The sequence below is a fragment of the Struthio camelus genome, chromosome 3 (assembly GCF_040807025.1).
Source record: "Struthio camelus isolate bStrCam1 chromosome 3, bStrCam1.hap1, whole genome shotgun sequence".
Taxonomy (NCBI): domain Eukaryota; kingdom Metazoa; phylum Chordata; class Aves; order Struthioniformes; family Struthionidae; genus Struthio; species Struthio camelus.
In genome coordinates this window covers 14,111,228-14,124,159 of record NC_090944.1, presented here as the reverse complement: position 1 = coordinate 14,124,159, position 12,932 = coordinate 14,111,228, and the positions used below count along the sequence as shown (strand labels likewise).

The window sequence follows — 12,932 nt, the reverse complement described above, 5'->3', positions numbered from 1 at the left end:
TGAGGGTGCACTCTGTCCCTTCCTCCAGGCCATTGATGAATACTTTGAACAAGACTGGAGCCAGGACTGACCCCTGGGGGACACCGCTAGCTACAGGCCTCCAACTTGACTCCGCACCACTGACCACAACCCTCTGAGCTCGGCCATCCAGCCAGTCCTCAATCCACCTCACCGTCTGCTCATCTGGCCCACACTTCCTGAGCTTACCTAGGAGGAAGTGATGGGAGACAGTGTCCAAAGCCTTGCTGAAGTCCAGGGAGACAAGGCTTCCTTAGGTAGACAATTCCTTACATAAAAGAGCATGGAGTGGAGAGAAGGTGTGTTTTTTAGTGGGACTTCCTCTATTTTTTCTTCAGCTGAGATCCTGTGCATCTTGTGCAAATTAAGGCTGTAGGGTAGACTCTTAACAGTTCAAATGTCTTGACTTTTGAGTGTTTTTATGCTGGTGTGCTCTCACTTACAGCTTGTTTGCATTTTTGTGATTTGTTGACTTGCTAAAGAGAAGTTTAAGCAATCTGTAGCTACCTGATTAACTCCCTGTCTAACATAAAGCTTCTGAACTGCTAGACACGGTCATGGACTATGCCAGGAAATCATGTTTCGGATGCGCTACTTCTTTCCTCCCAAACAGAGGAGTTGCATTCTTTTGCAAGTTTTATGACCTCAGTTTTGAACTGGAAACCTCCATCTGCTATTTAATTTGTTTGTGTTCTAACTCCACTTAGTTTGTTTTTGGTAATTTGAGAGCTTAGGTTATATTCATACCTGTTAACTTTTAGAATTTTCCCCTTGCTTAGACTTATTAAAGACCTTGTGGCTGCCTGTCCTTTCTGAAGTTGAGAAATAAGTTGTAAGCATATCTGATCCTTGATGTTACCAAATTACTGTTTGCAATTTATATAGCCAAGCCTCAGCATAAATTTTATGATAAAAGCTAATATTTAGTGGAATATAAACTGACACTTTTCTTATTGAAAGTATTTGTTTTAGATGGAAGAGTGCTATCCTATCAGGCAGGTAGAGATTCCGTTCTGAAACTGTAGATCCTATATCAGAACTGTATTCACAAGTTGTCAATGAATGGATTTTTATAGCTATTTTTCTGGCTGTATAGCTAGAATTCAGTAGTACATTGAATTCTGGATAAGAGGTGACCAAAAATAATTAGCAAATTAAAGTTACATCATCAATAAATATGCTCAGAGAATTTGAAGAGTTGACTTGTGAAGGAATATCAAAAGAACTATGAATGCATACTACTTGTTATGAGATTAAGTAAGGTGCGATAAGGTTGCGAACTACATTCAGAATGAAGAAGAATTGGGGGCACAAGTGGTCATGATGAGAAAAGCAGAACTGAGTAGCAGGAGAAGTCATATTGTCCTGTAGGATAATAAGTTTCACTACAGTCTTGGATTAAAAAAAAGCCCTGTCACTTGATATTTAAATCTAGTTTGAACAAAATTAGAGAGAAGGGACTGTTCTGGAAGAAAGCAAATGTCACTCCAGTCTTCAAAAAGGGCAAGGAGGACTTGGGAGATCATCTAATCCAACCCCTCTGCTCAAGTAGGGCTGGCTAGAGCACATTGCCGAGGATTGTGTCCAGATGGCTTTTAAATATCTCTCATTTTTTGACTTCTGGTGACAGATTTCTCCACCTTTGCGATTTTAATGTTTTAACATAGAGTTTAAACATTATAGTGATTAAACAGGTCTATTAGGCTCTATAAATGATCTTTACCTTGACTGATACAGTCTGGGTAGTGGTGGTGGTGGGGGGGGAAGCAAGAAGTCATAAAAAATAGCGTGTGTGATAGTAAGTTCAAGCATTCCCTGGAGCATGCTTGTCAATGTAAACTTGGCTAATAAACTGTTAGCACAACCAGGTTCGGGCCAATCTAAGTAGCGCTCACTGCTTGCGAGTCCTGGACACCAGTAGGGCCTCCCCTGCAGCTGTGCCCACAGCTGGGATGTTCCTGACAGGCAGGCTGAAGACAACTTCCTTGTTTTGGAGGCCAACAGCACCAGCATAGATGTGAACTCTCGTGTGATAGCTGGTCTCAAAACCTGAGAGTATTCCTGGCAGGCATAGTTTACTAATGCAAGCTGTGGCCACCTTTGAGTCATCAGTCATAGACCCAAATGCAGGTAACTACTTAAACTTTGAAAATTTTTGAAAATTGAACTGGCGCATTCCAAAAGTCACACAAGTTCATAAGCTGGTTTTGCCTAAACGTAGAACAACCAGAAGATCAATGTTACAAGTTACAGAACAATCTGAGACTGAGATGGTGCCAGCAGTTAAGTATGTTGGAAACGAGAAGCTTCGCTGAACTCTTAACCGTTCCTGCTGGTGTTTCAGGTTTTTACAGGACCTCCTTAGTAGAACTAAACACCTTTTAAAGTAAGTTTAAAAAACAAAAAAGCTGAAGAAATATGAAAACTGCTGTAGGTTAGTCAGAGCCAACGCTTTGGCTTTGTCTGCTACTGCCTTTGAAAAAGGCTCTTGAAAAGTTACTGGTGCCTTTATATGTTTAAGAGGCTTGACGAAGTCAGTGAGGAATGACACGGATGCCTAAGGTCGCGTCTAGACTCATCGGTTGCGTCTGCCATAGACTCTACTGCACAAGGAAAAATTGCTGGCTCAGCTGCAAGTATGGTTAATACTAGTGCTTGAAACTTGGGGAAATCTGCACTGGTACAAGCAAAGGCTTTGTGTACGTTAGGTGCTTTTAGTGGCAGCTGTAATTGGGCTGGAGTATCTAAGGCAGACAAGGTCTTCCTGGAATCTGGATGACTTAATTTTTTCTTGAAGACCATCACATCTGTAATGGGCTATAATTTTTGTACTTTCTTCTATTCCTTCAAGCAAAAAGTTTTCTTCTGTGTAAATAAGTAAGCTTCAATACATTGTGTGCAGTTCCATGTTTCAGAAGGAAGCTGATTGTTTAAATTTAGATAAGTTATTTTGAAATAAGACTTACTTCGTGATAACATGAAAATTATGAACTTTTTTTATTTTAACCTTTTATATTAACCTGAAATTAATACTTTTGGAATTCCATTTTTTGATAGACATGCAATATCTTGTTTTCCCCTAAGCCACAACAAATAACGATAATAAAGTAGCAAATTTTAAATTTAGCAAATGGCTAAATGCTTAGTGGCAAACGCAGGAGTTTAATCAAGATTACCAATACGTCGTTCAGTAGAAGGTGTTAATAATTAAAATACCTACAAAAGCATTAGCCTTATATAAAAAGTCCAGCTAAAATGGAATTTTAAAAATATAGCCCAGCAACAAACATCTTGTACTGCTGAAAATATATGTATATTGATTCTGTTAGTGACTTTTTCATAGCATAGATGTGAATCGTGGGGAGGGAGATCAGTTTTGTGCTACGTTTCCGTATTAATACTGTAGCATACAGATGTCAAAGGTCTTCACTAGGTTGGTAGACCAGTTGTGGCATACCAGCAGTGGTCTTTGCAGTTTGTTATTTTTTGGAAAGTCCAGTTACTGGAATTTATTTTCAATTCCTTTTTCCTTTAATCTTGTTTTATAGTGGGCTTGAAGCAAAACGTCTTCCTTGTATTCCTTGTCACCCTGTGAGGGTGACAGAGCATTGGAACAGGTTGCCCAGGGAGGTGGTGGAGTCTCCTTCCCCGGAGATATTGAAAACCCGTCTGGATGCGATCCTGGGCCATATGCTCTAGAGGACCCTGCTTGAGCAGGGAGGTTGGACGAGATGATCTCCAGAGGTCCCATCCAACCTAAATGATTCTGTGTGATTCTGTGTATTGGTTCCGTCTTCACTAATAAATGTTTTATAATCAGTACAAGTATAATTCCTTCCATTAATTACAGAAAAAATATGTTTCTTTTCTGGGATTTTGAGGAGGTTTCCTATGTGTAGTCTCTCAAAAATCAGTTTTTTGTCACTAGCTTGTATTTTTTTAATGTGACTGTTACTTAATTACTCTCAATTTAATATTAGCAATGAATAATAATACCCTATTTTAGAGAGAACCAGAGTATAGAATGACTAAATGATTTGGAACTGAATTAAATGCACATCTTAAAATCATTGTTACTTCATGCATGAAGTGATGGATATGGGAAATAGCTCTAATATTTTTTAAACTTTTTTTTTTTTAATATCTGTTTAAGGCTCTATCACACTTAAGAGTTGAACAGAAGCATGGAAGTCGGGTTCTGCTCCTTTCATGGGCTGGATCCGTGGAAATCTAGTTGCTGCATTCTGTTCTCTGCTTTGGTTGGGGAAAAGTTGGAGAAGAGAAGATTGAGAGGCGATCTCATCAACGTGTATAAGTATCTGAAGGGGGAGTGTCAAGAGGATGAGGCCAGTCTCTCCTCCATGGTGCCCAGCAACAGGACAAGAGGCAACGGGCAGAAACTGAACCACAGGAAGTTCCACCTAAACCTGAGGAAAAACTTCTTGACTGGGAGGGTGACAGAGCCCTGGAGCAGGTTGCCCAGGGAGGTGGTGGAGTCTCCTTCCCCCGAGATATTCAAAACCCGTCTGGATGCGATCCTAGGCAATATGCTCTAGAGGCCCCTGCTTGAGCAGGGAGGTTGGACTACGTGATCTCCAGAGGTCCCTTCCAACCTAAACCATTCTGTGGTTCTGTGAAAATGCCTCTGCCCTTTAAGGAAGAGGAATGGGGGAACTGAATCCTGATTTCTTGCATCCTTGCACAGGATATAGGCTCCTAAATGGATCCTCACAGTGTGAGTTTGTGAAATCATGAAATCAGCCTTGTGGGGAGGGACTCAAAGCTATTTAATGAATTCAGTACACGTTTGCAAATATTTTGAAATTAACTGTATATTTTTCTTTTGATCATTAGATATAGGCTGGAGGATAAAATCTCAACTACCTTAGCAGGGACTGTATTTCGTTTTAGAGGCACTGGAAAAGCCTTATATTCCACTTCAGTGTCCCAAATCATTTATTCTCTTTTTGTTGCTTGAATAAAACAAAAAATAATAGCAGAGGACTTAGTATATTGAAACGGAAGATAGCATCTTCTGCCTTCAGTGACAGAAAGAACGGATACTTGTCCATGGTAAATTTTTAAGTATCAACAATTTTTTTTTGTCTGCAGTAGAGAAAGAAAATTAGCAGGAGAAGAGACTGACTGTATTTAAGAAAATACAGCAAAATAAATACCCGCTTCTAACCTACCTTAAAATATTTGGATAAAATAGCAACTGCATGAGAAATCTGCTATTCATTGCTTCTGTATTTGCTGCCTGACTGTATGCTGTTTGATAATATGCTTCCCCCCCCCCCCCCATTTTCTCTCAGAACTGCCATTAAATCTCTCACCTGCAGGTCCTGTGCAGGGCTGCAGTTAGGAGATAAGGTTGGTCTCTCACAGCTGCAAGCATTGGTATTCCAGGCCCTGCTTTCAAGGGCATTCTACCTTGTGAAGCATCTCAAACGACAGGGGAAAGCATACAGCCATGTTAAATATGCTTGCTAGTCTGAAGCAAGTAAAGGTAAATGGAAATGATTTCAAAATACACTTTCAAACCAGTAACAGTTTATGGGTAACTGTAAATTACATTTTTAAGCAGCAGTATTACAGGCCTATCCTAAACGGCATCCTCCATTAAGTGATGTCTAGTAATGAAGCGTTCCTTTCCTTCCAAGTTTACACTTGAAATCCAAATGAAAAACAAGGAGTCCGAACCTTTTTGAATGTGTACTCCTGCATGTTTTGTCCAAGGTCACATAAGTTATTCTGTCAAGAGTTCAGTCTGTCTCTCTGAGTCTTGCTGCTGTGCCCTGTCTGTGAGCATCTCCATCTTCCCAGCATGAACTGAAAAGGCACCTGAGACTTTTGAGTTTCTGAAACGTTCTTATAGCTCTCTGAGATCATTAACCTGATATCTTGTTTTTGTGGCACTTTCTCCTATAGAATTTATGAAAACAGAAAATAAACCTTGGTCGTACAAGTATTGCCAAGAGTGAATACATGCAAGCGTTTCACCTGTTCTGCAGTCTTTGGTCATTCTATCATTTTTATTAAATTAAAGGTAACATAAAAATCCACTGATTAGAAATTTCAGTGGTAAATCTTTAAGCGCTTTAGCCATGCTCGGTAATGAAGCCACATGTCTGCACACTCAGTAAATATCACCTTTCTTGTTGTTGAAGAAATTGAGGCACAGTGAGAATGTTACGTGTAGAATTCGGTTCAAGATCACTATCTAAATTTAGGTGTCAGCCTATAAATGTCTACAAGCACACAAGATGTTTAAGTTTGTGTAGTATTTGACGGAAATCTAGTCAGCGATCAATGGCTATTAGGGAGCAATTCAGCCTGTCCCAGGGTAGACATATGACCAGTCAGCAAAATCCTATTCTAGGTTCCACTGAGTGGAGTGACGAAGAAGGTGATTCAGTTGCCCAGTACAGGTGCTCAGTGCTAATTTAAATATCCTGAAACATCTCTGAGGGCCTCTAGCTGATGGTGCGAAAAAGAAGGGTCTTTTGGAGGTCCTTTGTCACGTTTGTCAACCTCATACAGATATCTTAGTTACCCTGAGGCACCTCATATTGCACTAGGTGTTCGTGCTGAAGCAATGAAATTAAGTCCTAAATCTGTCAACTGTAACAGGAACGTAGTTACCAAAACGTGGAGACCTACATTTAGGTCTCTGAATTTAAAACTGAAACCTGTGTAATTTGCATACGATGCTAATGTAGACGGACTGCAAGTAAGTTTAGCTTACACTGCAAGGTTATGATCCTCTTCTATTATGAGGGGCTCATCTGCATCTTGCGTATTCTGCTGGTGAGCATTCATTCACTGAATAAATGAAAGATGTCCCAACTTTGGAGCAGTGGCAGCTTATTTTATAAGAGATGAGGTTCTGTAGTCTGAGGCTGTAACAGTCCTTATCGTTCTGTGTGGATGAGGAGCAGCGGAGGAATCTATAATTGTTTCCAGTAGACAGAAGATGTATGCGCTGATTCTTTTCCCCACGCACGCTTGGAAGCTAGGGATTATGAATGATACTGCAACTTAAAAAAATAATTGAACAATTCTGACTTATAGCCGAAACTCGCATGTACCGAAATGAAATGGCAAAATGAACTTGGGTAAGTAGCACAGTCATTTATTCAGTCGCCTAAATATTTTTAAATTATCGTATCTGGGTTTGATATTATCTTTATTAAAGGAGGATAAATAGTTCATAATGTTTATGATTTGTTTTATTTTTCTGACTATTGGATTCCCAATTCCTTTTACTTATCCTCTTGGCAAATAAATAGCTTTGGAGATCTGTAAATTTTTAAATGACAAAGTTACTACTCACAGAAAAGTAAAATGTTACTTGCAGTATCAAAAAGTTCCTTTTCAAAAAATCAAGGGGAGCCAAAGCATAGTTCACCTAAGGATTTTACAAACTCTGGAATTTTTCCAGTGAGGAACTTACTGATTTAGGGTAATTCAAAGTTTAATTAAACCTTAATTTTCTTTTTTTTCTGTGGCCAAAATCCTGTATCCTTAAAACTCTTCAAAGCAAGGAATAATTATTTGTTATTAGAAGAGAGGAATTTGTGAGCCAACCCTTCCTTTGGCAACTGCTGTTGATTCAGAATTTGTGGAAACTTTTGCTCGAGGAACATAGTCATCTTGCAAAAATCAGTTGATCCGTAGCTGTTGGATACAGATTTGTTGCTTATTTATTGTAAATGCTAGTTGAAAATTTTCACCTTGAAGATTTTTAATTGGCGTATAATGAATCTGTTTAACATCTTTGAGGAATTCCACGATGGTCTATCTTATATCTTCTTTATTGCTGTGTTCATACAGAAGTTTCTAGTCTCTGGAAATTCATGAAGTTTTGATAGTAATTCAAAAGCTACACCATAATAGTCCCATGCAGATGCGAACCTTCCTCAGGCTTATTATGTTATTGTTTCAGCTATTGACTCTGTTCTTGGAAAAATTCATTAATGGACGATAACGGAATCTCAGGCTTTGTCATCTATTAAAAAGGGCGCGTGCCAAGAGTTAAAACATTGTAAAGAGAGTCATAACTAAATAATGGGCTATATACCATTTGCTGGCCGTTGTGTTTGGGTATTAGGAGTGGTAGTAGTATTTCTGTTCTAAGTAACAGTGAAATGGGCATTTGTGGGGTTTCTTTTATTGTTTGGCTTTTGTACAGCACCTTGAGCAATGTGGTTCGTGCCTGGGAGCAGAGCTGCTACGGAAATAATCGTAATATTACTAGTAATAATGAGCACAAGCTTTATCCAGTGAGCAAGAAACGTTGCACTTGCTTCTGAATTCAGAAGGTATTTTTGGTTACAATATGTGACTGTAGTTGCTTGTGAGGTCTAGAAATAGAGAGTTGAAGTTTCCTTAAAGCTAAGACAGTAGTAGTCTGCTTGCCAAAGGGTGTCAAGATTTTGCCCAGTTTGTTTTAATGACTTGACAGTTGGGCTTGAAAAGTTTAAATCCGTGGCAGTATTTGTTTTTGTCATGTTGAGATACACTTATAACTGTGATGACGCAATAGAAAACCAAGAAATCCTCACTTAGGAGTAGTGGTTGTGGAACAGGACTGCGTTACCCCAGGCACTGTACAAGCACAGAACAAACGATTGTTGCTGGCTAGAACACCATTACTTATTTTCTTGCTGATTTTGGAAACTTTTTGCCTTTTTGAAGGGTAGTACTGACAGTCAGGTCTTATACTTGAATTAGCAAGCGTTAACCACTAGAAAGTCCAGTGATACCACTGGATTTTGTTGGTTCTTATGAAGAAGAAATGACACCTGGAGGTGCACTTAATCAGGATTATTCCAAGTTCTGCAAACTGTTTGGCTGTACGTGTAACTGTAAGAATTTAGTCTCTCCTTGCTCAACCTAGATATACAAGTTGGTCTCAATTGCTCTTAAATTCACTCCCCTGAAGTATTCACATATTGTGCCCGATTAATTCCATGCACAATTGCTATTATGGACAAAAGGTGAAATTAATTGGAAAACTTGCAAATGAATGTTCAAAACACTCTTAATTTCTCCCCTTTCCCAAAATTAGTGGTGAGGATCTGAAGCCCAATCAAGTATAGCCAGGGAGAAGGCAGTAAACAGTATCCTTCTTGGATGCACTTACACTTTCATTTTAGTTCAGGCTGGTGTCTTTTCAAGTGATCTCCCCCTTTCTGCACTTCGGCTCACCTGGTAGAGCAGTTTTGGAGCATGGATTCCTTTCAGATGAACCTACACCAGTAGATGTTCTCCGGAATTGCTTCTGATGTGCTGCTAATGGGCATTCTGACCACAGGACATGCTAGAGCTGGTTCAAAATAAAACCACTTGAAATGGGTATAGTGTGGATGTCAGGTCCCCAGCACCAACTATTCTACTCTTTAAAAAAAAAAAAAAAAAAACTACTCATGTTAGTCAGCATTAATATTCCTAGTGTTGTCTAGCCTTTGACTTCCAAATGAAGTTTTAAGGTATGTATGTGATCCGCAAATCCTCTGGCTTAGTACCTGCACCCAGGAGAGATGCTTTCCTCCCTATGCGCTAGTACAAAAGCTATGATTCGCAGCAATATTTTATCTGGAGACTCTGCTGAAAGAGAGTAGGTGCTGAAGTGCGTATGTGTCTATATCAATTATTATTTATAAAATATTTTAAATTATCTGAAATATGGATTTGAATTTTTTTTTTTCCCCTGGGATTTTTGTCACTTGAACTTAGGAAGACCATCTAGAGCCATAGATAAGAATTTTGTGATCTTTCTTTCAGTTTGATTGAAAAATAACTCTCTGGATCTGGAGAAAACAGTCAATAGTAATCTCACAATTTTAGATGAAATAGTTTTATTAATAAATGTAATTAACAGTAGATGGTACCATAAGGGATCTCAGAGGACCCAAAAAAATCTCAGATAGGAAAATATCATAATTAAAAATGAGTAGGAACAAGTACAGCATGATGTGTATCGGCAGACATCAGTTGAAGTGCTCAGACTGTGTGTAGAGTTCCTATATTACATAATTTTTTTGAGAAGCAAAAAAAACCTAATGTGTCACTGTAAAGAGCTTGCTGAAATATCCTAGTGAGCAGGAATGGTTTTTAAGCGAAAAGGCTAGGTTATGCTTAGGAAAAGCAAGAAAGAACAAGAAAAGAAAGTAATTGCAATCTCAGCAAGGTTTCCTTAGTAGGATGGGGCTGAAAAATTGCAGTGATTCTGTTTTGAAAGATGAATAATAGAAGTGCAAAAACAGTCATGAAGTGGAGCAGGTCGGTTCGCACACCATGTACCTGTTTTTATAAGAAGATTTAGGAGACAAGCTATTGAAATTGATAGGTGACAGATTTAAAAATGAAAAAAAATATTATTTAACTGCCAGCGTAGCTCAGTATTATAAGTTTGTTTGTTATTCCCCCCTTGACTGCTGTGTGCAAAACTACACTCTGGCCAGGTGTCACTTTTACTTAGGCTGCCTTTCTAGAGCTCAGTGATCAGCTGTATCTAATTCTTGGTATTTTTTCCTTTTTAGAATATTTAAGATATTTTTAGAATGTTTAAGGTTTTTTCTCCTGTTGGTCCATACTGCTGAAATTCTCGTCACGTATACATGACTCATCTTTGCTTTCAAGGCTTCCTTCTACCTGTTAAATAACCACTTACTAACTTTTCTGTTTGCTAATGACATGATTTGCCATTGCTGCCTACTTAAGATCTTCAAACAAGCGTCTTTGTAGCTTTGCTCTGTGATACCACATACATATTTATATTTTAAAAAATACGTGAATACAAGTTCTTCTAAACGTGCACAAGAATGTTAATGGCTTCAAATTCTTCCTTAAAGATCTTTTTTTATGGTTTGTGAAAAAACTTGACAGTGATTAGGTGAGTGATGTACAGAATTAGTTGACTGTCATGATAAGCAGTATGAATTCATTTGCTGCCCTGTACTACTACCCTACCAATTTCTGTTGATCTGTACATGCTTAGTTGGTAAAATCGTTAGTGCTGGGGATATGTTTCTATTCTGGTTGTCTTAGTTTGTGGTTACTGCTACTGTAAATACAAGTTAAAAAAATGGGCAAATAATATAATAGGACTTTGAAAATAAATAACTACCAAGAATGTTCTGGTAATAGGAGATCTCAGCTTTTCTGTATTGGCGTCTAAATTTACTGCCAGCTCACAGGTATAAAGAATCAGTTTCTCAGCAGAGGTTGTCATTAGCTAATCTACAATTCCTTGTACTTTCCGAACTTCTCTGCTGGCTAAAGAACAAGATAGGCAGCTGGGTGGCTCAAGTCTTGTCTGAAGCTTCTGCTTTTAAATGTCTGAATCCACAGTTTTGGTGCAAACCGCTTTATGTTCCTTACCCCAAGCATCACTGTGAATTTCCTTAAGGATATAGTAGTCTGCAGCCCGATCTGACTGTGGCTCAGCGTGCATGTCTGAGCTAGTTTTAAACTACCTATCAGTAGCAATCTGTGTGCAGCATTACCGAACTGGATACAAGCTGGAAAATCTGTCAATGAAGCAAAGCAGAACAGTGTCTTTCTGAGCTATTTGCTGCCGCAGCTGGGTCGGTACCAACTCGTGAGTAAGATAGTACATGCATGCCTATTATCTGCAGTCTGATATGACTGCAGCAGTTAAATACGTTATTTAATTCTGTCTGTAAATCTGCCTGAACTCTGAAACGTTATCCTTAGGCCTGCAACAATTGAAGGTCATTTATGGATCACAAGAGAATGAAAAACTAGAGGAAAAATAACATTGCAACTCTAGGATAAAGGTCAACTTGAAAATACCTACAAATTTGGGACTCTTATTTCTAGCTGTAAAACAATAAACTGAAAAAGCATAACCAGACCAGTTAGTAGGTGTAAAGCATCTTAGCTTTACGTAACTTATTTCAGTTCAATGCCACTGCGTTAATGAAGGGGTAACTTTAAGGACAGATGGCACAAAGGTTGCCCAGTGTGAAGTCCTAATTTCAAGGAAAATTTTCGTGTTTTAGTCTTTGAAGGGGTATTGACTTCTGAATCACATGCAGACATGCCTCTGATCTTTCTGAAAATGACTCATAGCGCAACTCGTATGTCTAAGTACTGGCATCACATTTGCAATATGATGATCATTTCTCACAATAGGAATAGATGTTTTCTAATCTCATGTGTTGAATTATATAGCTTGCTGCTTTAATAAAGAAAAACATAGCTCTTAAAAACATAATGCTGAAGTTTTTGTTCTTTTTCTTTCATTAGTCGTCTGCTGTAGGTTTGAAGGTAGAATAAATTAATGACTGTCACCCCAAACTCCGTAGCTTTAAATGCTGAGTTAATTTACGCTTTCAGTGTCAGGCGATCTTTTTTTTGCCAACATAAGCACTCGGCTGAAACAACAGCTATGACTCAGTTGCCAGTGAACGCTGCTTGAATTGATTTAGTCCGAGTTCAGATTTAGCACATAATCATGTTCAATTTGATCCACTGTGCTGCCTAGAGATAAAAGGGTTGAAAAAATAGATTTAGCTTATGTCAGTCTTGGTGGTGATGTCATTGCCGTGAGAGATGGAATAGCGCTGTTACTCTGCTGTGCCTGCTCAGTTGGTGGGTGTACGAGGGAAAGGCAAGGAGCAACTCAGTTAAGTGCAAAGAGCTGGTGTCAGAAGCTTGCAGTTAGCAGCAGCACTTGAAGCAGCATTTTGGACTGTTCAATAGCAATACTGAATTGAAGATTTTTTTTTTTTTTTCCCTTGCAGTCATTTGTTACTCTGAGATTGCCTAACTCTGTGTACAAAAGGGGGGGATGCCAGCCCGTAGCATGGACTGTGATGTCTCCACTCTGGTTGCCTGTGGGGTTGATGTGGAGATTTTTACCAACCAAGAGGTTAAGGTAT

At 38.8% G+C, this 12,932-nt stretch overlaps 1 protein-coding gene across 2 annotated transcripts in view; it reads left to right on the top strand.

Moving 5' to 3' along the window:
• The window catches only part of RCAN2 (regulator of calcineurin 2), a 99,973-nt gene that overhangs the window by 44,710 nt on the left and 42,331 nt on the right, over positions 1-12,932 (top strand). The window contains exon 3 of one of the 2 annotated variants that reach the window (XM_068936996.1): positions 12,795-12,928. The exons of the other annotated variant lie outside the window; for it this stretch is intronic. Coding sequence (XP_068793097.1) covers positions 12,842-12,928 — 87 coding nt within the window. The 5' untranslated portion in view covers positions 12,795-12,841. The remainder of the gene's footprint in view (positions 1-12,794; positions 12,929-12,932) is intronic. 2 annotated transcript variants of the gene reach the window in all.